Here is a 24,590-nt window from a genome sequence, read left to right as displayed (position 1 = left end):
TGTCATTCTTAGTAATAACCATTATGAATGGATGCTTCCTAAGTGCAACAGTTTCAGCATAGTCCTGCATCTAAAGCAAATTGAAACATCAACTTCAGCCGCTTGATGAAGGTTTGAACCAAAATCAAATTCAAATGAAACGTATTAATCAATTCTGAAAAAAAAATATTACCTTGTCAAGATCAGCATATCTCACAGTCTCTATAGACACCGGAAGTGACGGAAATGCATCCTTCTCCAATGAAAACCTACACAAAATCACTTAGTTATGGAATAAACGTATTTGGTGTATTTCATGTTCACAAAGTATATATTTTTTTATTAAGCAAATGAAATTGTATATATTGTTTGTCTGCATTTGATACATTGTAAAGTATGTCCTATTACAATTTAGTGGTTGTAAAGAAATTGATGCGGCATTTAAAACACGTACTATACAAGCTTCAGACTTAACACTAATTGACAATTGTGTCTACCACAAATAGAACAAGGTCGGTTAGCTTTACCTATCTTGCAATTATTCACACTATTTATATATGTGGTTACTGAGATTATGTTTAGGACATTAAACAAGTCAATTTTCCGTAATCTGTTATTTCCTGTTCCTCGATTCCCATATGGCGTGCCATCTCCATGGCAAAGTTCCACTCTACAATCGTGTCATTCTTAGTAATAACCATTATGAATGGATGCTTCCTAAGTGCAACAGTTTCAGCATAGTCCTGCATCTAAAGCAAATTGAAACATCAACTTCAGCCGCTTGATGAAGGTTTGAACCAAAATCAAATTCAAATGAAACGTATTAATCAATTCTGAAAAAAAAATATTACCTTGTCAAGATCAGCATATCTCACAGTCTCTATAGACACCGGAAGTGACGGAAATGCATCCTTCTCCAATGAAAACCTACACAAAATCACTTAGTTATGGAATAAACGTATTTGGTGTATTTCATGTTCACAAAGTATATATTTTTTTATTAAGCAAATGAAATTGTATATATTGTTTGTCTGCATTTGATACATTGTAAAGTATGTCCTATTACAATTTAGTGGTTGTAAAGAAATTGATGCGGCATTTAAAACACGTACTATACAAGCTTCAGACTTAACACTAATTGACAATTGTGTCTACCACAAATAGAACAAGGTCGGTTAGCTTTACCTATCTTGCAATTATTCACACTATTTATATATGTGGTTACTGAGATTATGTTTAGGACATTAAACAAGTCAATTTAGGCTTCAACCGATATACATTTGCGACATTGTTCCAATAATTAGTTGTCTATATTTTGTTTTAGAAAGGTTTTTTTTTTTAATTTTTTTTCTATATAATAATTGAAAATATCCTACATATGGTACAAATAAACGAAAGCCACATTACCAGACACCTTATATACGAACGGGAGACATCTGTAGGTTGTTGAGTGAAGAGATGAGTTCCTCAAGAGTGCTGCTAAAAGCTTGAGAAGCCAATATGGATGCATAGTTCTAAAAAAAAAATGCTTTGTAGATATATTGATCTGCTACTTTTTCAGAAATAACAGATCACTGATTTGATTTCGCATCATAGCCACTGTCAAATGCTGAACGTGGACATTCCATTAAAAAAAACATCGCGACCACTGTTATATGCATGACTGATTATGATATCCTTTATAATTGCGAACAAAAAGGATAGTAGCCATTTGGGATTTTGACCCGATTAACTGGGGCAGTGCTCATTTACCTTATAATTCCTACCAACTTTAACTTGTCAGAAAAAGAACTCACAAACTTCGTCTGGATGATCGTATTGTCCTTTGGTCGATGACCTTAATTATTGGTCATTCGACAAAATGTTTTTAGTGAAAACATGACCATTTAAACATGCATATAGCACAATGAGTTGTTCGTGGCAACATCAAAATGTTGGTCTCCACAGAGAAAACACCAGAACCTAAATGTAAAATATTGCAATGACCAACCTCCAGGTTTATACGAGTTCATTAATGAAGTAGACATTATCAAGTTCATTTCCGCAGTAAGGGTTTAGCCCCTTGTAATAAATCACCATTAAAACGATAAGCCTAATTTTAAAAGCGGAGACTTCCATTTTATAAGTGTAGCTCTAAATCATGAAATTCTGACCTCAACGTTTCAACCATATGTTGTCTCTTCTTTTAAAGGTAAATTCAGTTTTGACTGTAACAATGACCTTTTAATTCATTAATTGCATTGGAATTTTATTTTATCAGATCCAATTTAAAGTTATCATTGAACTTGAAGCGGATATTACAAAGGTCATGTTTAATCTGAAATCTACTATGTCGTTTGGAGATATATGTAACTTATGATCGTACCTTATCAATGTAATTCGTGTACCTCATATTTGAGGTTCACAATAAAGGCAATTTTTGCATCTAAAATCAATATACAACTGAGATAGGTTAACCATTTCAAAGTATTAGGAATCAAAAAACGAATTCAAGAACAAATTCTCGATACATATCCGCCGGCCCGGCTCATGATTTTCTACTAAGTTTTGATTTAGATTGCTTACTTTATTAGGCGTCACTTATTGATGAAGTTGTTATATGATTTTCTTGTGTAGACCGGGCGTAATGATGCATAACTAATGCTATTCCTTTCTCAGATATTTCATTTTCAATTCTTGGCATAAGCATGCCTGGCGAGTCTGCGGGAGAATCAACGACTGCATTGTGTCCTTTGGAATAAATGATGATTCTTGGAAGAATGTAACAGCTGTATAGCGTCACTAACATTAATAATGAGTCCTACGAAAAGGGAAAGTTCACGATGTCCATATCATCAGCGACGATTCCTAGATGAAAAAAGCTATTTGATTTCCATACCATTACTTACGAGTCATAGAAGACGAAACAGCTGAGTGGTGTCCATTTCATAATTGACCAGTATTATCAGGACGAAACAGCTGAGTGGTGTCCCTTTCACAATTGACCAGTCTTATCAGGACGGAACAGCTGAGTGGTGTCCCTTTCATAATTGACCAATCGTATCAGGACGAAACAGCTGAGTGGTGTCCCTTTCATGAATGACCTGTTTTATCAGGAAGATACAGCTGAGTGGTGTCCCTTTCATAATTGACCAGTCTTATCAGGACGAAACAGCTTCAATGCACCGATACCATCAATAACAACTATTACGAAGAGGAATCAATTTCTGCTCTTATATTTTTTAAGGAGTCATAGCAGGTGACGTCCCTGGCATGGGTGATAATAAATAAAAAGTAGAAAATGATATTATGGTATCCCCATAACCACGGATGCGTAATAAGAGGAAACAGTTGTGTAATGTCCTTATCATTGGCGAGTCCTCGAAGGTCGCAAGAGATGCATGGTTTCCATTACATCACTGACTAGTCAAAGAAGGAGAATACAACTGTAACGCGTCTTAATATCACAGACGAGTCATATGAGGAAGAAACCATTTTATATGTCACGCATTACTAATGATCTTACAAGAAAGTAATAGCTGCATGCTATTCCTATCTTTCTTCACTTGCAATACCTTGAACGCAAAACAGCCGTAAGGTATCTATATCGTCTCCTTCAATGACTCATCACTGATGATAGGGACATCATGAACTGTTTCGCACTTGTATGACTAATAACTAATATGTTCATTTTTTTCTGTTATGTTTCGTCATTTATAGTAAGAACACAAACGAGTCTTTAAATCTTTCCGGCCAGTCATGATTGTGTCGAACGAAGAAAGGTACAAAAGGAACGTGCGAAAAAGATATTCTAACACAATCTTACACAGGCAAAATGTCTTCATGTCAATTCAGGTCAAATCCATGTAAAATGTCAGGTCAATATTTCTCCAGGTCTGACCTCAATTGACCTCAAGATATTTTGCCTGGGTACTATCAGCAGGACAGAAAGGGATATCTTAGTTCGGTATATCAACATATATATATGGAGTTTATAAGTCTGGGGTCGATATTAGAGAGTTAGTCATATAGTATGGCAGAGGAATTATTAATTCATCGTAAAAAGTAACATTAGTTATGCATCCTCAAGTCCTATGTACTTATACAGCATCGTATAAGAACTTCATCATTGATGCAAAAAAAAAAAAAAAAAAAGGAATATAAATAAAAATATCATTCGAGATAAATCGATAGTGTGACAGGGTAATTGGTACAGTTTTGCTGGTGATTGAACTACGCTGCTTGTCTTTAGATAAACAATGACAATTTTTGAAAAGACACGGAGTCATTTTCTATTACTTAATATTACTTACATGGTTTTGTGAAAGGTGGAAACAGTGAACAGTGAAGCAGGTTCCTCTTGGACAAACCGTAAAATTAAAACGTTGTACTGTGTAATCAACACCATTATATATAGCAACACTTTAAATTTACATAGAAAATTAGTCGAGGACATCAAAACATCATAAACAGATGTTTTTTTTTTTTTTTTTTTTTTAAACAGGTTTACTCAACTGATATTACTACTCACGGGTAGTTTTCGCCTTCTATCATGCAGGCTTCGTCAGCCCTGCAGACAGGGAACAGGCTGTGTGGTGTTTAGTCATGTCAAAGTCATGTGGCTGAACAAGGATGACATAGGCTGCGGTCAGGGTGTGGCGTCCTCTGTCCTTGTTGAGATCCAGTCTGGAGGCCGAGACAGAGAAGAGACACTTTGATGTCCGTACAACCGCTTCTTCATTTCCCCAATATAGGACGATGGACAGATCAGCACATTTAATGTGGTAGATCGCACCTAATTTGTCAATGGTCTTAGTTTTATCTTAAAGTGTCACCAGCACCCCATGGATGGTATTGTTGGGCTTGGTGTGGACTGCAAGGTCAAATTCGCGGACATTTCTATGAATGGCCTCAGTTTTCATTGTACAGGGAAGTTGTGAATTGTCAATCTGTCAATAGTGTCATATGTATGGAGAGTACAGTGTCAAGTTAAAGAAAACTAATAACTTTTACCTTTCATGACATAATCCGTTGTGGAAGTTGAAGAATACCACTAGAAACAAGTTCAGGAACAATATGCACTTGCAAAACTTCCTATACAAAACAGAATTGAGGAGACGCAGCAAGATGATTGCACCAATGTAGAGAAAATAATGAAACTACTGACAAAGGATTATAAAAGATAATGAAAATGTAGGGAAAAACATCCAAAGAACAACTGTGGATCAACGGCCTGGCAACATACCGGGTCATAAAAGGGAAAAGAGATACATATTTTCAACTGTGTTTTAACAGAGAAACTTCTTATTTCTGTCCCTGTCAGTCCATCTACTCAGTGCGCTCTTCTCAACCATGCTTCGAGATTTCTTAGTGAAAGTTTGAACTTCAGTATAAGTAACCATGGGTGAAGTTGCAGGGTTTTTGGTCAAGGCCAAGGTCATAGAAACTATCTTTAGCGGGGGCCGGTAAAGGACATGTATTGCTTTAGCAATACCAAGCATGCTTGTTGCAAATAACAGTAGCTGAAAATCACATGATCGGAAATGTTAGCTCGCCGGAACATACTCAAGGTTTGTTTACATAGTTTACGTGTTGGGTGGAAGACAATGACAAGTGTGCTCTTGCATCATTATGTATATAACTAGTTGTAGTTATTCATGTAAATGTATGCTATTGGCCATTTTATGAAGTACATTGTTATTATGCAATTAACAAGTGCTGCAAATATCAAAATACATTTAAAACAAAATACAATAAACATGATATGGATATAGAAGCAGTATTTATTAATTATGCCTGAATTATTGACAGTTGTTATATATCTTTTTTTTTCAAAACAAAACAAAAATATCTTCTTTTTTTTATAACCAAACATTTATACATTGCATATTGACTTGTGAATTATTGCCTTTAACACAGTTACTCAATATTGGTTATTAATCAAAATTAAATTTGTGATTTATCTGTGTCTAATTTATAATAAATAATGGCTATTAAATAGAAGTTTATTGTTTAACATATATTAATAGCAATGACATTCAAAATAAAATGATAAAATTTGAACGAAAGATTTTTTAGGAGGAAATGCATTCAATAACAAAGCATTGCCATCATTTTGTTTTTTTCCTATTTTTTTTTATTTTAATTTTTTCTCCTTTCTATTTTTTTACTCCGGTTGGTATTATTACAAAATATTAGTCCCTTACTCCTACTATAAAATGTAAATGTCAGTTTTTAATGCATAAGAGATAAAAAAAAGTATATGTACATGAACTAATTTCTTTTGAAAAAATAATAAAACTAATTAATGGTAAAAATGGGTATTTTCAATACAATTAATTAGTTTTTGATACACTATCAATTTTATCCAACTTTAATTGTTTTATATGTGAGGGCTGGTAGAGAAACCACATTTAATGTAACTGTGATAGTGTCCTTGATCTTCGCAACCTTAAACACGAACTCGTTCAAGGAATTCTCATACTTGACCAATATATATTTGGTCAAAATCTTCAAAACGTCTTTTTATCAATAGTAATGTTGACGTTTCATTTACTTTGCACCATGCGAATACAAACTCGTTCGCGATTATTGAACATTGTTTGAAGTATGATTGCTATTAGTTCAATATTGACTTGCCAGAGCATGGGCAAATCGTAAACCTATGAAAGTAATGCAAATACAGGTAATTCATAAATCACACATAAACATAACGCTATATCCTTACCCCAACTTTGTCGTAAGTGGGTAATTCCTTGTAATTTTCCCCAATTATATCAAAATATGTCGTGTATACCAAAATGTATTATTTTTGTTTTCTTGGCAAATTTATTACATTTCTTATGAAGGACCTAAACATCCTACATAATATCGAAATATTAGAAGAAGACTTATAATATATCAGCGAATCTAACTCAAGCCCACCGAGTAACCATACAGTTTATTACTGTGGTGCTTATAAGGTCATGGAAAGTTTCTGAGAAATGTCATTTAGCTGGTTCAAGTGTTTCTAAGAATTAAAAAAAACATCCATTAGTTTAAGGATGGATACCGTCCATTGATTCTGAGAGGCGGAACAATCTACGCCCGTCGAACTCCATCGTTACTAGCTACATTGTATTAAAATACATGTAGGATTTGCATCACCTTTACACTGATACGTTATAAATCTTCTTTTTTTTTTTTACTACAAGGTCATTATTTAATTCTCTAATAGGTTAAGTTAACCAGGAACTCAAATGTTCAAAATAGAAAGTTGATAGCAACATTTTCTTGAAAAATAGTTAAATCAGAAAGTTTTCGGAAAAAAATAACTTGATATTGTGACTCTTTTTTATTCTTGATTTTAAAAATAAATAAATTGAAAATGTCAAAAATAAAGAAGATAATTTCCAGAAAAAAAATAGATAAACAAATGGTAAGTGATTTTGAAAAAAAAAACACAAGCTCATCAGATGCCGACATGCAAAACCTATTAGAGAATCATAATGTATTATTCAAGAATGGTCATCTTACGTTAAAAGAACAAAGATAAAACATGTCTGGAACGAAATATCTACAAGAAAAAATACAAAAACACCCCAATAAAATCAGAATAATTGGATACTTTAACTCTCCGAAATCAAAAGAACTCTTCTATCTGGATTAAAACATATTAAAAAAACAATCATGAAAAGAAAATCATCAATTTCCTTCTAAATTGGAATGTTCATTCAATGTGAAATTCAACTTGGGTGTTTCTTGCCAAACTCCTGTCAGTTGTTTAAATATCACCCAATTGTAGATCCACACCAGCTGAATCCAGACGACTGGTGATATCATCTGTTGCTTTATCCCTTTCAAACCAAGTAGCTTCCACCTGCTTTAGTAGGTTAAGCTGGCATGTGGTATGACTTTCGGAAAGATAAATTTCTCTTATTGCCAGTAAATTTAAGTACCTGGACATCCTTGCGTTGCTCTCCATATCGGAAATGTCAGTTCCTGGTAAACAGAGCATGTTGTATTTGTCGAGAAGGAAAGGGATGTTTGGTTTTGTCGTGGCAGTATCTCCTCCATCCAATGTAATGGCGGCAGACACCAATTCATAAAGCTTTTCTTTTCCAGTTAGTTTCTTCCAGTCTTGTGGTGGCCAATGTATTGAGCCTATGTCCACCTGCTTTTCTCCCCAAGCTCTTCTTGCTGGCAGCAATAAAGGCATACAACCTGTTTTCAGAACCTTCTCTGCCCTCTCGACAGTTGTTCTAGGGGCTGGAGGGGTGCCGTGATTTTGCTCCTGGTCATTAGTGGTTTTGGTTTTATTACCCCATGAACATTTAGCTGCTTGACCTTGGCTGCTTGTTATAGACGTCGACAGTTTGATTTCTGGCGTAGACGACGAATTTGCCCAATTGGAAGAAGTGTGGGTTGTCGAGGCCTCGCAACGAACCTATCAGTAGAAAACAATCAATTTTGAGTATTAGGTTATCATTACAAGCAACAACTGAAAGCCGAAGGCTAATAGCTTCGTCACTTCTTATGGGACCGTGGTAAAGAGCTTTTTTTCTTCAAAAAAGGCATCATTATATTTGCTATTGCTTAATATAATCATATAGTAATTTCAAGCTTAATGAGACAATGTCTCAAGTTTTGTCACCACCTGGATATGGCAGAGATTACGGCAAATCAAAACCCTCACAAAAAACACCATAGGCCCAGAGGACCATAAGACCTTTATCGATCACCTGGTTTCATGAGATATGAAACTCGAATGATGCATCAGTGTGTGTCGCCCCTCTTACTATGTTCATATATTTTTACATTTACATTTTTGTTTTGTTATTAAGTTGATTTTTTTTTTATTACAAAAAGTGCATTGATCCATGAATTGAAATTAATTCCTTTTGGCTCCACCATATAGGGATGCTGTCAGTCAACTATAAATAATATCCTTCTTATTATTCTCATAGTTTAAAAGAAGAGGTGTTTATATCAATTTAGCCGAATCAACATTTTTTACTCGGTCTCTCATGCCCCTGGGGGAGCCAATTCTCTCATTGTACAATTATGAATTCCCATCCCATAAGGGTGATACATGTATCAGTCAAATATGAGCGATAGCCATTGCTTAGTTTCAGAGATAAAGTTGTGTATATCAATTCAGACAAATGAACACGTTTTGGCTAGACCATTTGTACATTTTTCATTCCTGTCCAAAAGGGATGCTTCGATTCAATTATGAGCAATATCCATTGCTCAAATTTAAAGAAGAAATCAATTATATCAATTCAGCCAAATCAATCCATTTTAGGCCAGTTTGAAATTTTTTTGTCCATTTGACCTTTTTTGACCCTCAGCCAAACAGCCCGCGTGGGTCAGACAGGCCCGCATTTGCATACCATCAAATTGCCTTCCAAAACTGCTTAGTATACCCAAGCTAAAATTAATTTCAAAAGAAATCCAACTAATAATAGTCAAAACTGTGATTTCCTTATATAAACTATAGTTAAGCTATTGAGCACAAAATTAAATGTTAAATCAAAATTGTTTCCCGTTCACCCACTGATGCTTCAGGCTAAATAGTTTCCTTCCTACAGATCACTAGATCAGGTAAGCTAAACATTATGATTTGAGTGATGTTCTTTAAAACAAATGTAGTTTCTGTTGGTCGCATGAAAAAAAGTCTGTGAAGTAAATAATATAGAATCTGTTTTAAAAACTTCATTCGAATGCACATTTTACTAGAACTTACAGGACTTTGGACAGGATCCTGCGGAAACAGTATAGGATTGACTGCCTGGAACATAGTCTCCATGTCTATGTCTGGAATGAAAAAAATAAGTTTTAAACCAAAACAAACTTATCTCCTCTAAGTAACAAAAGGCAAGTGGCCCTTAAAATGACCAGATTATATGTGTTATATTTCAGTCAATTTTAACCATTTCGGCCTCCGTCATCAGCCACATTTTGTCAGTGAGAACAATTATGACAAAACGATCGAATGGTCATCCCATACTACTAAATCTGACCTGTTTCAAATGTTAATTCAACGACTGATATTTAAAAATATTATTTTCCAAGTATATTATGTAGTAACGTTTAGACCACCACACTTTCAAATTTCAAATGAATAGTTGCTATTTTCAAACTCGTCGGATTTTTATCCAGTTATACATGTAGATGTATACCCATGTTTAAACATAATCTAGTCAAGGCCATAGTCAAAATAACACACATCGTTTCCTCAAATTAACCTAGATGATTACATTGCAACTGATAAAGGCAATGTTGAAATAATTAATGCATTTGTATCTTGAAGTTAAATAGAAAATAGTTAGAAACATAAATTTACCTATGAATTGTTGCTGAAGATACTCAAGAATTTGTTGTCTATCTGTTTGAGATTTACTATTTAGGATCCTGTTAATGATGTCAAGTAGCTCATTTTGTTCAGATGCACACAGCTGTTGGAAGAGCGATGACTCCTGAAACAAGAAACCTGTGATCACTAAAGAACATCCGACTTTATACTCATTAGCAGTATGGTCAATGTATAGTTGTATGTACCGAGAAGAATTTAAATAAACATGAGAAACTTCAATAACAGAAAATCAGTACTCGATATCAAATACATGAACTAACGATTGACATGACCTGAAATGGCATGAAATGTATATATCAGTATAACACTCATTTGTAAGCTTGTATTTTTATATAAACCCGAGAAACGTCACCCAAGAATGGTCAGAGTAATAATCCGAGATCCCGTTTGGACAAAGACCTTTGAGTCCAACCTTGAAATTTGACCTTTTTTCAAAATTTTCATCAGCAACCTATCATTTATTTTTGATTTTCATAACGTAGGGTTGGTTCTATCATTTGACAAAGTTTAAGAAAAAGTACCATTTAGGAATATATATTTTTTAAATATTTTGATCTACATTTTTAGGTTTCGAAAAAGAAATCACCATCCTCAATAAGAATTATTTGGGAGACTTTAATTTATATGATTTTTTTTTACAAATGCTAAACATTCTTGATTATATTCTTGAAACCGATAAAAAAAATATGAAAATAAATAAAAAAATGAACAAAAATTGTGCTTCCTTTTTTGCAGACATTTAAGCAAAAACAGAATTTTTCATGGGATACAGTTTTGAAAATTGTGCTGCATCACATATTATGTTTTAACAGCTCTAGTGCACCTGCCTCATTAAATCCAGGTCATACATGGAGTTCTTTTTTAACAGTTATATAAGATCCACCCCCCCCCCCGCCCCCCCCAAAAAAAAGTTGTTTGTGGTCTCTCAAAATGTAGAGTCTGAATGTGTACTGCAACTATCTTGTATTCGAAACACAGTGTACTACTGTTTTTAATATTTCAAATACTTTACTTCCACCAGTTTATATTGATCTTATTATCTTCATATACAATACAAAAGAAAGTTTTTTTTTATCGTCTTGATAGCATATTACGGATCCAATGACTTATATTGATTAACAGTTTTTTTTATATTTTTTTGTTATACCTGCCTCTTTAAATCCTGGTCATACACGGAGTTCTTGCAACAGTTATATAAGTAAAAATCTTTATCTGTGTCTATTCCATATGATTAAATGCATGAGTGACACATATTATGATAGATATTTACTGAATGGGAATAGAAAACGATGTAGTTCCTATAGGTCGGTTTTACAGGAAAAGGTTTTACAGGAAAATGGTAGATAGGTTGCTGGTGTCCAACTGCCAAGAGGCAAAATGTTCCTCAGTTTTTATAATCTTGTTCCTGGACAAGAACATTGTGTACTAATTACGGGTATAATGCTATAGCTTGATTTTTGGAAATGGTGAATTTACATTTATTATACCATTTGAAATTGCACTGGAATTAATTTGTTTTACTTTGGCCTGAGGTTATAACACACCCTGCTTTGCACAGCTTTATCATTTGAAGCCATACAGCGACAGAATTGACATACCGGTAGGTATTTCTGTGAACACAGGAGAGTACCTGTAGCTGGTTCATAAAACACAGTTCCCAGGTGTGTCAGGCCAGAGTCAGTCATGCATGGCCAGTAATATAGCAATTAAACAGATTCTGTCATTCATTATGGGTAGTTCAGAACTTCATAATTGCGGATACGTTATGTCAGAATATTAATTTAACCAGGTAATACTCGCAAATATGTACAGTTGAAAATGTATATTTTTCTAATGATACATAAAAAAAATATCACCTATATAAACTAAAATGATTTTGTTTATTTTATAATTACTTGCCTGAACTGAGTACATATATGAATTTATGCTTTCTTTTCATGTAGAGAATGTCCTATTAAAAATATTTTGAATAATCAATAACATAATTTAGATACATTATCTAAACTTCCTTTACAGTCATGATATATGTAGAGTAATAAATCTTGTAATTGAAATAATTTTCAATTCCTTAATAAAATGAAATACAATTGACTTAGATTTTAATCAAATATGAAATAAGAAGCAATTAACTTTCATAGAAACCTGATTAACGTATACATTTTATAACTGTCTTTCATGGATCTTAATAAATTTAAATTTAACATGTACGCATTATTACCATGTATTGACAATCAAATATTAACAATAAAATATCTCTAGTAGATTAAAGAAAGGTTAATAGTAATATCAATAGAACAACAGTAATTTGTACCAATCTATTTATTTATATATAAATTATATTGAAAGCATCAAAGTATTAATATATATATGATATAGTCTGATTATAGACCTGGGGTAGACATGGTGTCTTATAGGACTTCAGGTAGACTCGGAGTCCACTTGGAGTGCACTCCAAGTTTACCTGGAGTCCAAACGGAGTGCACTCCAAGTCCAAATGGAGTGCACTCGCAGTGCACATGGGTGTAACCTTTAGTCTACACCCAGCTGTACATCCTTAAGCATGAATCCTTGTTAAATTCTGACCAACTTTGCTTCATGATGTCACATTAAACAAAATCTCTATTTGTAAAAAAACCCACAAAACTTTCAGCTAATAACCTTCACATTTAATCCTGATATTTGACCCCAGTATTTGTTTTAACATCTTGATTAAATTTCCTTAAAAATCAGTCAATGCATATATATATATACATATATATATACATAATGTATGAATATTTAAAGTTATTAGTCAGGAAATTAATTTTTGGATAGACAGACAGATGGATGCACCGAGAGATTGAGTGACAGAGTGATCCAAGTCGGACTCGGACTCAAGGCATAATTCAGGGTCCTTATTTAATAATTTACCATGAGAATATGTTTCCAACTCATGTAAGGCAAATCCCAGACATGTATTAACTGCTTGCCTGTATACAGGCCTGCGACTAGAATGGCTAGATAATCCTTGTCCTTCTGGTATTCGTCTTCATTTATCATCAAGTTACTTGCTTCACCAAAGTCGATGAGGTAACAACATCTGATGCTTTTACCATGTTGTTGTATTATGATGTTTTCACCTGTCAAAAAAGATCACATTGATCAACGTGCTTTAACATGGCATCACAAACAATATTTATCCCCTTTTCATAAAAAAAAATAAAATAAAAATGGAAATGTGTATGAAATGGTAAATGTATGATATAGGAAATGAATCACATGCAAGTAAAATCAGTAGGATTTTTTTTAAAATTCTGCTTCTAAATTAGTTAACTGGTACAAAAGATGATGTATGGATGCCCAAATTATATTTATAGAAGTGATGTTCATGTCAACTTATCCATGATTATACCTTTAATTCTTACCAACTTACCATGTAAACCATTGTGTGTCCAGGGGCGTGCATGCATTTTCAAGACAGCAGACATTACTTCATGGAGTATGAACAGGGTCAATGGCCTAACGAGATGGCGATACGATGAACGAATGCGGTTAATTTTGAAATCAATCACTTCCCTCAGTGTAGTCCCTGTAAAGAGGACAGAACAACAACATATCAATGCAAAACATTATGGAAACAATGGCGTAGTGATCCTGTATTACCTACCTGCTTCCAGAGCAGTTTTTGAAGTTGATCCCAGTCATTTATGCAGATACTAATTTAATTACCACTTCTTTCAAATGTCACAGTAGGTTGGGTTTATTCAATTGAATAAATTGTGTAGCCTATCAAGCCAGCATGCTACAGGTCAAATATAGGAACTTTGAGCCTCTAGGTTATTGAGATAATGTTTAAAGAGTTTCGTCTATTCACCTCTCGGACATGAAATAAAGGTCAAGGTTATTTCTATGAACAAAATAATAGCACTTCATGATCACCCAAGCATGCTTTTACAGAGCCGGTGTCAGGTGTCGTCACGTTTTGGCTAATAGGAAATTGTTCAGATATTTTTGGCTATTTGACCCATGTGACCTTGAATGTAGGTCAGCGTCATTAACTTTGTAGACCTTCAAACCAGCATGCCACAGGTCCAATACTATATATACGGGTTTCTTAATAATTGGCAAAAATACATTCCAAATACTAGTACATGTGTGTATCTGACCCATGACTCGACAGCTGTCAGAGTTTTGAAATATTTCAATTGATTTGATAGTTTTTGACCACACCCATCAGTCCCATGGAGTCAGTCAGGCCAACATGTGCATATCAGCAAACTGTCCTCCCATCCTGCTTATTCAAACCAATTCAAAATTATTCCATTCGAAATTCAACACATGATAGTCAAAAATGTGATTTACATATATAAACTAAAGTAAAGTGTACCGCTCCCCAAGGGGTATACGTGAGACCCCAGGGTAATGAAATTCACACTTTTGGTAAAACTCCTTAAGATCCTTCCATCTATGATTTGATTCTCGTGAACTCCTGGTGGTCTTAAAGTGTACCCTGAATGGAACTATTTTCTATGTTAAGTTTAAACAATGTGATTTATGATGAAACTAAAAATCCGACTTTCATAGCGACTTTAGTTTTAGTTATCGAAAACACATATGAAGCCCAAAGCCGTTGACCGCCTTTCGGTATACTCTGACCTGTGACGTCACAAGTTTAAAAGCTCAGAGCCGCGATATACATGTAGGAAATATATAGAAACAAACGTGAACACGTGCCTGCAATTAATGCGAATAAGACAACAATTATGTAAATGCTGAATAAATCGTTTGAGCTATATTTGTGAATTAGTAATAAGTGCTACCGAAACCAGGGACGTATAGTTTTCTATTATAACGGGCCATATATTTTGTATTTTAACAAGCCGTATACAACTTGTAACATCGTACTAATTTTCTATTATAACTGGCCAAATATAACGTGGATCATCTTACTAATTTTCTGTTATAACGGATAGTATATAACATGCAGAATTTGAATAATTTACTTTTTAACGGGTCGTTGTAACATGTATAACATTTGAAAAATGGGCCGTTTATAACATGCAACGATTTACATTATAAAGCCTTTCTTTTGAGGGCATGACTCGGCACTCGACCAACCGATTTTATGCGGTTTGCGACATTCTTCTTTCGTGGTTACATAGAATAATACATTTGGATATCGGGTTTTTTTTCCGGATACACTTTAACAGCTCTGAAAGGTTCTTGAGCATGTACAGCCAAGGTGTTGAATAATGATATGGTTCTATTAGTGTCCTTTTGAAGAAATGTACTAAAAACTGTTCTTAAAAACTAAATGCCTTTCAAGAACAGTTCTTGAAGTTCTAGAACAGTTTCTGAACTTTAATCGTTGCAAAAACTTTATATTCTATAATTGTTCCAGCCAAGAACAATTCTATGACATCTGTTAAACACTATTCCATAACTTAAATTCTATAACAAATAATGTTCTGTAATTGTTCCAAATGTCAATTCTAGAATAGTTATAGACCTGTCGGGACCATTTTGTCTCATTTGACTTTTCTGGATAAGTTTCTGAAACTGTTCAAGAACATGAAGGACAGTTCTAGAACACATGCCCAAGAACGATTTTAGAACAGTTCTTTAATTGTTCTAGAATTTTTTCAAAGGGGCATCGGGCCTTATTCAAGAGAGTATATTTATGAAGATTATCTGCTTCTTACCATTTTCAATCAGCTCCATATGGATATGGACTGAGTTACCTCTGATATAAAAGAGGTAGGGCTCCGGTACAAATGTGGCCTTTACAGATTGTAGATCTATCATTGCTTGGATTTCATTTTTTCTGAAATCCGATAGACTGATCTGAAATAAGCAAGACATATAGACAAAGTGATGCTATAAATATAAATAATGTACTTGTATGTGTCACCATATTGAAAGTTTTTAACAATATTCGAATACCGATAATAATTAAGTTCATGACCTACAGAAGTACATGGATGGCATGCTGTTAATCTGAACCATGAATGAAAGATTAAACGTATTCTTTGTTTTTTTTTTAAATATCAAACCGAGGCCGTATTACATGTATGAATCCGGACACCATGAGGACTACCCTTGGGCATAAGGTTTATTTCTAACTAAGAATATTGTGACTTATTTGAACGTTTATTTTGGTAGATATATATATATATATAGTAAACAATATATTATAAAAATAGCTTCAATATGATTTTACAGTACGTTTTTTGATATCTAATCACCCCATAAATATTCATATATATTAAGTCTGTATGAATGGAAACCCTTTTCTGTGGCCCAACTTAAGATTGACCAATACACAACTTTCCCATGTTGAATTGGGTTTGCTGTGGCTGCATGTGGATATTTTGCACCGCTATGAATCGGTATCAATTGCCCTATCAAACACTAAGTTATGTGCAACCTAGCAATAGCTGCATGTTGAAAGTTATGTAAATAAGTTTCAATATCAAACAGAAGATAGACTCAGTGAAGTGATTCAGATGAAGATTTCCAAGGGTCAACAATAAATGGTGAGAGGTAAGATTTATAAAAACATAATACATATAATACATTTGGACTTAAAGTGATGAAGATGTTGATGACATTTATACTATAATCATAAGTACATTATATTTCAATTATTGTGATTCCAACTTTTCAATTAACTCCGTCAGTTAATGTTAATTATGACACATGTAGGTGATATTGCATACATGAAACTTGTGCATGATTTACTGCTCCAAAATAAACTTTCATTCTATAATTTTTCGAAGTTCGAGGTGAAAAAATACTGAGCTAAATAATACTAACACAAATCTAACAAAACAATACTTAATGTATATTGTATCTATTAAAAATGTAATCACTGAAACTGCTTTAAAGATATAACCCAGAAACGATGTCCGAACTCTTTAAGGGTTTCAGAAGACCCCGGGGATCGCTTTTCCAACATGATTGTGTTTAAGTGGGAAAGATCCTTGGGGTAGGGAAAGACCCCTGGGCCTTTTTTCGCATCAGGATTGTGTTTATCTCTTGATGCCAAACAATGCTACACATGGTTATGGGGTGGGGATCTCAAACGTTTGTTTCAGAAATATAACCAAGAAACTAAGTCCCTAGGTGTCGGGGAAGACCCGAAGGCCTATTTTTTCAACATGATTATGTTTATCTCTTTATGCCCAACAATGCCATATATATGGTTATGGGGACCGGGATATCAACGGTTTCAAAAATATAACAATAAACTAAGTCCCTAGGGGTGGGAAAATATCCCAGGGCCTATATTTACAATAAAATGATTGTGTGTCATCCCTTGGTGCCCAGCGATGCTATATATGGTTATGAGTTAAGAATCTCAACGATTTCAAAAACGCAAGTAACAATTAAAAGGACTTATTTCTAATGGGCCCAGCACCATTGGCCCAAGGGGAGATCACAGCCACCATTTATGCAATATATACTCCCCTTCCCCCAGGGATCTTTCTGACGTTCGGACCAGGTGAGCTAAACATCGCTCTTAAGTTAAAAGGACTCATTAGAAAATTGACCTCGACATTTGACATTGTGACCCAATACCCTTGTCAATTGACTCCTAATGTGTAGCTCTGACCAATTTTGCTTCACTATGTCAAAACAAAATATTGTTAACAAACCTCAATTGTTAAAATCTAAGATAGCCTGTATTCGGCCGTATTATTTTCCTGATAATAATCATTATCAAATGGGCACAAGTATGGGTGAAGGGGAACCTACATGTGAAGCTCGAGAAATATCCCTCCTGTACATTGCAGGATATAGCAATAACACAGTACAATTGTCAAAATCGAATTGATTCGTTTGGGTTAATTTTCTTATAATAACATTTTAATTGGTGATATACATGTATGCAGTTATGTATAGACGGACACCATGAATACTATAGGGCACCCATGCCGGGGCCTAATAACTATTTTCATTACACTCACAGCCAGCCAGAGGTTGCTAATGGGTTTTAAAAAATAAACAGTGTGACAATAAGGGGAAGTCATTCTGACTTACCGTCTTACGAACATGTACATGTCCTGTCCGTATGTCCTTCACCACACATACTTTAAGTGCGTTGGAGCCCATTTTAAAAGTATCCATAATTGTAAAGTCTCTGCCTTCTTCATACAATCTGTCTTCACCAAGGTCAAGCTGAAAAAAGCCTATATGCATAAACGTTCACTCGATCAAAATTCTTTTCCAGGAAGGAAAACACCATATCATGAGTATAAAGCCTACCAAGTTTCAAAGATTTGTCAAAAATGTAGGAAATTGCCAGACAAGAATCAAATACTGAAATGAACAAAGGGCAATAACTCTTGCAAAAATAATCAAATCAAAATTTTGTTCGGGAAAGAAGAACTCCATATCATGAGTATAATGTGTTATCAAGTTTCAAGGATATCAGTCAAAACTACAACTATCGCCAGGATGGTTGACTAATAGCCTGCCCCCTCAATCCTAATGCGTTAATGGACAAATGGACCTGTTATTCAGAGGCTAACTAAGATACTCTACCTGAGCATGTCAATTGTGACAACAATTTCAAATAAAAATAACAAAAAACAAGCCCAGGGGGCTATATTGCTCAACTGGTACACTTTTACCAAACGTTAAAATAATGTTCATGTTCATTTTATTAATAACTTTATTAACAGTGCTATATATGGTAATGGCGTGGGGATCTGCTTTAAAGATACAACCAAACATATAACCATGAACCTAAGTCCCTAGGGGTGGGCAAGACTCAAGGGCTAATTTTTTGACATGATTGTGTTTATCTCTTTATGCCAAACAATTCTATATAAATTATGGTTATAGGTTGGGGATCTCAACGGTTTAAAATTTAAGTCCCTATGGGCGGGGAAAGACCTCAGGGCCTATTTTTACAATATAAATATTGATGCCCTTCGATGCTATATATGGTTATTAGGTGGGGATATCAAGTGACTAAAAGGACCACACTCCTATCACCCAAGGGGAAGTCAGAGTCACAATTATTGCAAAATATGTTGCCCCTTCAACAATTGATCTTTCTAACTAAATCTGATTCAAATCCAATTGAGACTAGCAGCGATGTTAATCAAAGACAAGATCGACTTATTGGGTGTAGTGTTTAGTGTTTTATCTTTGAACTTGTGGGGCGCAAAGCACAAGTTTTAATTTGATATGGACATCACATTTATTTTCCGTTCCTTCCGTCGCTAAAAACACATGCGTAGTGAGGTTTAATGATGAAATATAAGAAACAACAAAAACTTACATTAAATTTAATTTCCTATAGGCGACGAAGATATTTGCACATAATTAATCGTTAATTCACACCCCACAAGTATATCTGAGTGAATGGGTCCGTCGTCCGGACGGACGTTGCGCCATGCCATAAGGTCACCAGAAATGGTACATGCTATGTCATCAAACTAGATCTAAAGGGGTATATAGCTCTCTGAAAGGGTCGAACAAAATTCACTGTAGGGGACACAACTTCATATTGTTTTGGCCATTCCCAACATATTAAAAAAAGGATTTGGTAAAAACTGATCCAAGCTAAATTGTGTTTATTTTGTATAAAAGGAGCATACCGTAACTACACCAAAACCACTTTAGGGGACACAACTCTATATTGTACCGGCCAATCGCACACAATTTTAAGAAGATCTGTTGTGAACAGAGTGAATGCATATAGCCTCACAAAATGAACTAACTTTTCATATAAAAAGTGGCATAACTCTCTGAAAAGGGATTGAAATGCAAGATTATATTTTACAAATGCTATTTGATTTGATTAAATCATGCTGTACCTCTGTCGCTGTGAAATACATTGATGTGTTTGTATTGTATTTATCCTATTGGATAAGTTAAAGGAGAAACCAAGTTATTCACCAATCAGAAGTTAGAAACAAATATATGTACACAAGCAATCAGTAATTTTAATGATCAAAATTGAATGGAACTAGGAACCATCAGGAACTTACACTTAAATTTGGTGAACTATCTATTTTTGTATATTTTGGACTTGTTTAAACACTTTACAACGCAACATTGTGTGTGGTAATTAATACAAGCTCTACACTATTAATTTAGTTTTGATCAATCTGACCGAGTAATGTTTACCATTAATTTTATTCATGAAGTTCGGAATAATTATCCAAGACAGCATACTATCAAATTTAATATTTGCCATGCATTCTGCTAACAACCTTTACCTTTCCACTATCTGGAACGAGCTCCACTCCAGAAGGGTATCCGGATTGCTTTAGGTTGTCAATAAAACGAAAACAATCTTTAACCTTGTCATCCTTTTGTTTTGGAGTAGCTATGATATTTGCTTTGGAAACATCCACGGGCAATGGTCTACAAAGGAAACAATATACATGTTTAAATTGATTAAGAATAGATATCTACATGGTGTGAATAGCTATTTACCTGGTTGTCAATTTTTTATTTATAAAACAATATAGCGTTATTTATTAAGTTCATTTTACTAATCAAAGCTTTATATGTACCTATTAGCTGCTTGGCTTAGGGCCTGGAATTATAATTAACCTGGTGACAAATGGAAGTACAGGCACAAGTTGGATGCGATATGGAACTAACTTGAAAGGATATAGGTAATGACTATTTTAAAGTTATACATAAGCTGAAATATAACAAACACGTATAGAAAGGCATGGCAAAAGGATAAACCTAGAATTCCAAACATACTTCTCTTTGTTTTTGTGTTTCTGTTGTGGAGGGCTGACATTCTCAGCTGAAACAAATTAAGGAAATAAGCAGTTTCAGACAACTGAAAATTTCAAGAAGAGCAAACATTTGTCACAAAATTATTTAGAATATTAAAATTATCTACACAATCTCAGACTGCATAAACATATTAAAGTCTTTTTTTTTAAATCTATATAAAACTATATAATATATGTATTCATAATTAAAAAAAATGGGAATTTTGACCCATTATCAGGTTTTTTGTCAGTTACATACCTTTTTGACTCTTTAGATGAATTACAGGTTTATCATCCCCATGACTGTCAGCGCACAACCACTGGTCCTTTGTGTTACCGTCATCTTTAAAATATACATTAATGTTGGCCATTTATTCAGTACGTAATTATTCCTAACTCCATAAGCGAGTTATTTTGCAAACAGACATCTTGATAAAGGCATATATAAGGTTTTGCAATATGATTAGTTACATTTATGTACCTTAATGTCTTTTTTGCTACATGCGTATAAATTAGATTTCTAAAATTATGTAAGAAATGTGTTTGAAGTTAATTGGCAATGCTCTTGAAAAAAAGGCTCAGATTTAGTCAAATACCGTGATGAGTAAGAGGAAATCCTTTAAGATTTCCATGACATGAACACAACAACTTCCAATTATTATAATTATTTACGTCACCTGTACTCTCATGAATTTATGAAAAAAAATGAACTTTTTAAGAATATTGGTAGTTTTTGATTCATGAAAAGCTGTTCATGAACATTCTTCAAATGCCTATCTCGAACTTTTATGAATAACTTAACAAATTCATTAACATTCATGATTGTCCATCATATTTTAATGTGAATTATTCCTGATTTTTAACGCATAAATGATGTTTATTAGAATTCATCAAAATGAATGAAATAACAAGTAAAAGTGAAGAATCTTAATGAATGGGAATTTTACATTTTTTTTTTTTTTTTTAAGAATTTGTTTTTAATTGTATAACTTCAACAAATAAGCTGTACTGCATGCTGCGCTGAAAGTAGGTACTAACAGGTGCATGTCTTTTTTTCATCATTCAAAGTAATCAAGTATGAGAAGAATAAAAAAGGAAAACAACAATCTCAAGCAGGAGAATTCCAATACATGAGGATTTTCTCACACAGAGTAAACAAATGTTATTTTACAAAAGAATGGAAGCATTTATCTTTATTACCTGGTTTATGATCAAAACCAGACTCACAGGAGATGAAATATTCAACACTGGAAGTATGTCACCTATAGATAAATATTAACTTGAAACCAATCACCTTGCATGTTACCTTAATTTACATAGTGTATTTTAATTTGTATTGCCCATTTTAACCTAATTGTACAAACATGCCTTATATCTATAATGTGAATTAATGCAATAATAAACATAAATCTCTCTGATCTGAGGAATATTAAACAGACTATGGGTTCACATGAGTGTGCTGTTTAAGATTTCAGTCAGTTCACTTGCTCTGCGTCAAGTCCTTGTTGTTTATGCATATCTACTTATGTTTTTAACGTTGTTGATTGTCGTCTGCTGCTGGCAGCCTAAATGTGATCAGATCTAACACCCCTGTTAATATTTTCCAGTCTTCTTACATGCTGGTGACTCTTGAATCCATCTTTCAGCCGTATTTTGAGAGTTTTACCCATGTGAATATAAATATCGGCAGTGAAATACTTACAACAGGATAGATGTTCACAAAACACTGCAGATCCGTGTTTACTTTTGAGAACCGCGCCGATTTGAGACATGTCGTAAAACATATTAACAAAATATATTATAAACAACAAACATCATTTCTTAATTAGTTTTCTTCATCCGTAAAAAAAAGTCTAAGCAGACTGATGAGTCGTCCATATAGTCAGTTGCATACCTTTCTGACTCCTTATTTATTTGAAGGTAAGTGGCAAAGCTCTTCAAAATAGGCTAAGAGTTAGACAAATACCTTGATGAGTTCCTTTGGGATTGCCATGACCGGAAGGCAAAAGCCTTCCATCCTTTATGTCATCATTGTTTTCATGGTTTTCTTTGAAATAAATTGAAATATATAAATATACTACCAACAAGCATGCATACATACACAATTATTTGATTAATCTAGAAAACAAAACACTATATAGTTATATTTAGTATATAGTAATCACAAAATAGAAATTTTAAAATGAATATGTCCTTTGTGTTTTTATTCTAAATCACCCCGATATAAATCTATGAACTGAATTGATTTATTTCATTTTCATGGCGGAAATGAATAGCAGTAGCTATCTGCGTATCTTCCGAGGCGCGCAACACGGGATATGTAAATAGCTATTTTGGTATTTTTAGCGGCCAGTATAATGAAAGCAGTATATATTATAATTTATCATCTACTAAATGTCTGTTCAGTATACATTAGAAGTTAATATTTTAGTACACGTGTGTAAATTATAAATGATAAGTTATATTTTAGTATACCTGTGTACAGTTCATACTAGAAGTTATATTCTAATAGTCGTGTGTACGGTATACATTTGTAATTATATTTTAGTACACGTGTGTAAAGTATACATTAGAAGATATAATGTAGTAAATGTGTGTACAGTATACATTAGAAGTTATAATCTAGTACCCGTATCTACCGTATACATTATCACGTAAAATCTAATACATGTAGATTTTTTCTTTTAATATTCATCGAGTTAAGGTTTATGATATATATCCAAACTTAACCATAAGTGATTCAAATGAAATTGTGAAATTAACTACGGGAGAAAATACAATGGAAATAAATTGACAGGTAGGCGTCCTGTAGGTGATTGCAACATAGCAGGTAATAAAAAATGAAACAGTCTGACAGTTATATTTTGTTCTCTTTCACTTTTTTTTCTTTTTTTTTTCTAAGAGAAAAGTCGTCTGATCGTCTTACCTTTGGGGGTAGTGTTTCCATGTCCTTTTGAAGCACTGTCGGGTACCGCTAAGTTGTGTGAAGTTATCTGTGTAGGATGTTCCATTTGAACACAGGGACACGTGATGCTATGGACCGGAAGTTGCGCAACACCTTGGCAGGTCCGCAGAAATGTTGTATCATTGAATATATCATATCACAATCTACTTAGAAAAGGCCTTTCCTAATTATGGAATACGTTTGATAATTTTCTGATCACACATAAAGCGATTAATTAACGATTACTCACCAAGACACGATATCAGTCATCGGTCCATAGCATCACTTTTTTGGAGGGAATATTAAAAACTTCCGACAAAGTGCTTTAAAATGGGGAGTATGAGAACAGATGGACAATTAAGGATTATATGTGTGAAAATTATAACTTATAACGAAACGATAGCAGCAATTCCCGTAAAAAAAGACTGAAAGTAAGTGTTGTTAATTTATATTTGAAATTGGCGCCCTGGGATTTCCAGAATCGGAGCTTCGTCCCTTGTGTTATGTTTATATCGACCCCCCATATATTTTATTCATACATTATTAATGTAACGTGTCCCTGTGATTTGAATGAGCTGGTTTGGGCATTTCCCTTATATAT

General features: G+C 33.8%; 1 protein-coding gene across 2 annotated transcripts; it reads right to left on the bottom strand.

The window, feature by feature from the left end:
• Positions 1-5,729: 5,729 nt before the first annotated feature.
• Positions 5,730-24,518, bottom strand: LOC117321387. 2 transcript variants are annotated; one of them, XM_033875830.1, is made up of 12 exons: positions 23,972-24,517; positions 23,012-23,092; positions 21,305-21,388; positions 21,029-21,074; positions 20,530-20,677; positions 18,338-18,475; positions 15,997-16,138; positions 13,728-13,883; positions 13,226-13,434; positions 10,286-10,418; positions 9,686-9,756; positions 5,730-8,383 (listed from the first exon to the last, which is right to left on the bottom strand). In XM_033875830.1, the coding sequence occupies exons 1-12, from the start codon at positions 24,054-24,056 to the stop codon at positions 7,721-7,723; spliced, it is 1,956 nt and encodes a 651-aa protein (XP_033731721.1). In that variant the 5' UTR covers positions 24,057-24,517; the 3' UTR covers positions 5,730-7,720. The 2 variants fall into 2 exon arrangements, with proteins under 2 accessions (XP_033731721.1, XP_033731722.1); XM_033875831.1 differs by lacking the exon at positions 23,012-23,092 and having other exon boundaries at positions 23,972-24,518.
• Between the last annotated feature and the right edge of the window lie 72 nt (positions 24,519-24,590).

The sequence above is a fragment of the Pecten maximus genome, unplaced genomic scaffold, assembly GCF_902652985.1.
Source record: "Pecten maximus unplaced genomic scaffold, xPecMax1.1, whole genome shotgun sequence".
Lineage (NCBI taxonomy): Eukaryota > Metazoa > Mollusca > Bivalvia > Pectinida > Pectinidae > Pecten > Pecten maximus.
This window is presented reverse-complemented; position numbering and strand designations above follow the sequence as displayed.

Excerpts from the sequence above, each read along its gene's own strand:
- LOC117321387 (XM_033875830.1), bottom strand. The coding sequence starts at position 24,056 with ATGGAACATCCTACACAGATAACTTCACACAACTTAGCGGTACCCGAC. Across the intron at positions 23,093-23,971 it reads TGGAAACACTACCCCCAAAG|AAAACCATGAAAACAATGAT; the intron begins GTAAGACGATCA and ends TTTATTTCAAAG. Across the intron at positions 13,884-15,996 it reads TATGGAGCTGATTGAAAATG|GGACTACACTGAGGGAAGTG; the intron begins GTAAGAAGCAGA and ends TCCTCTTTACAG.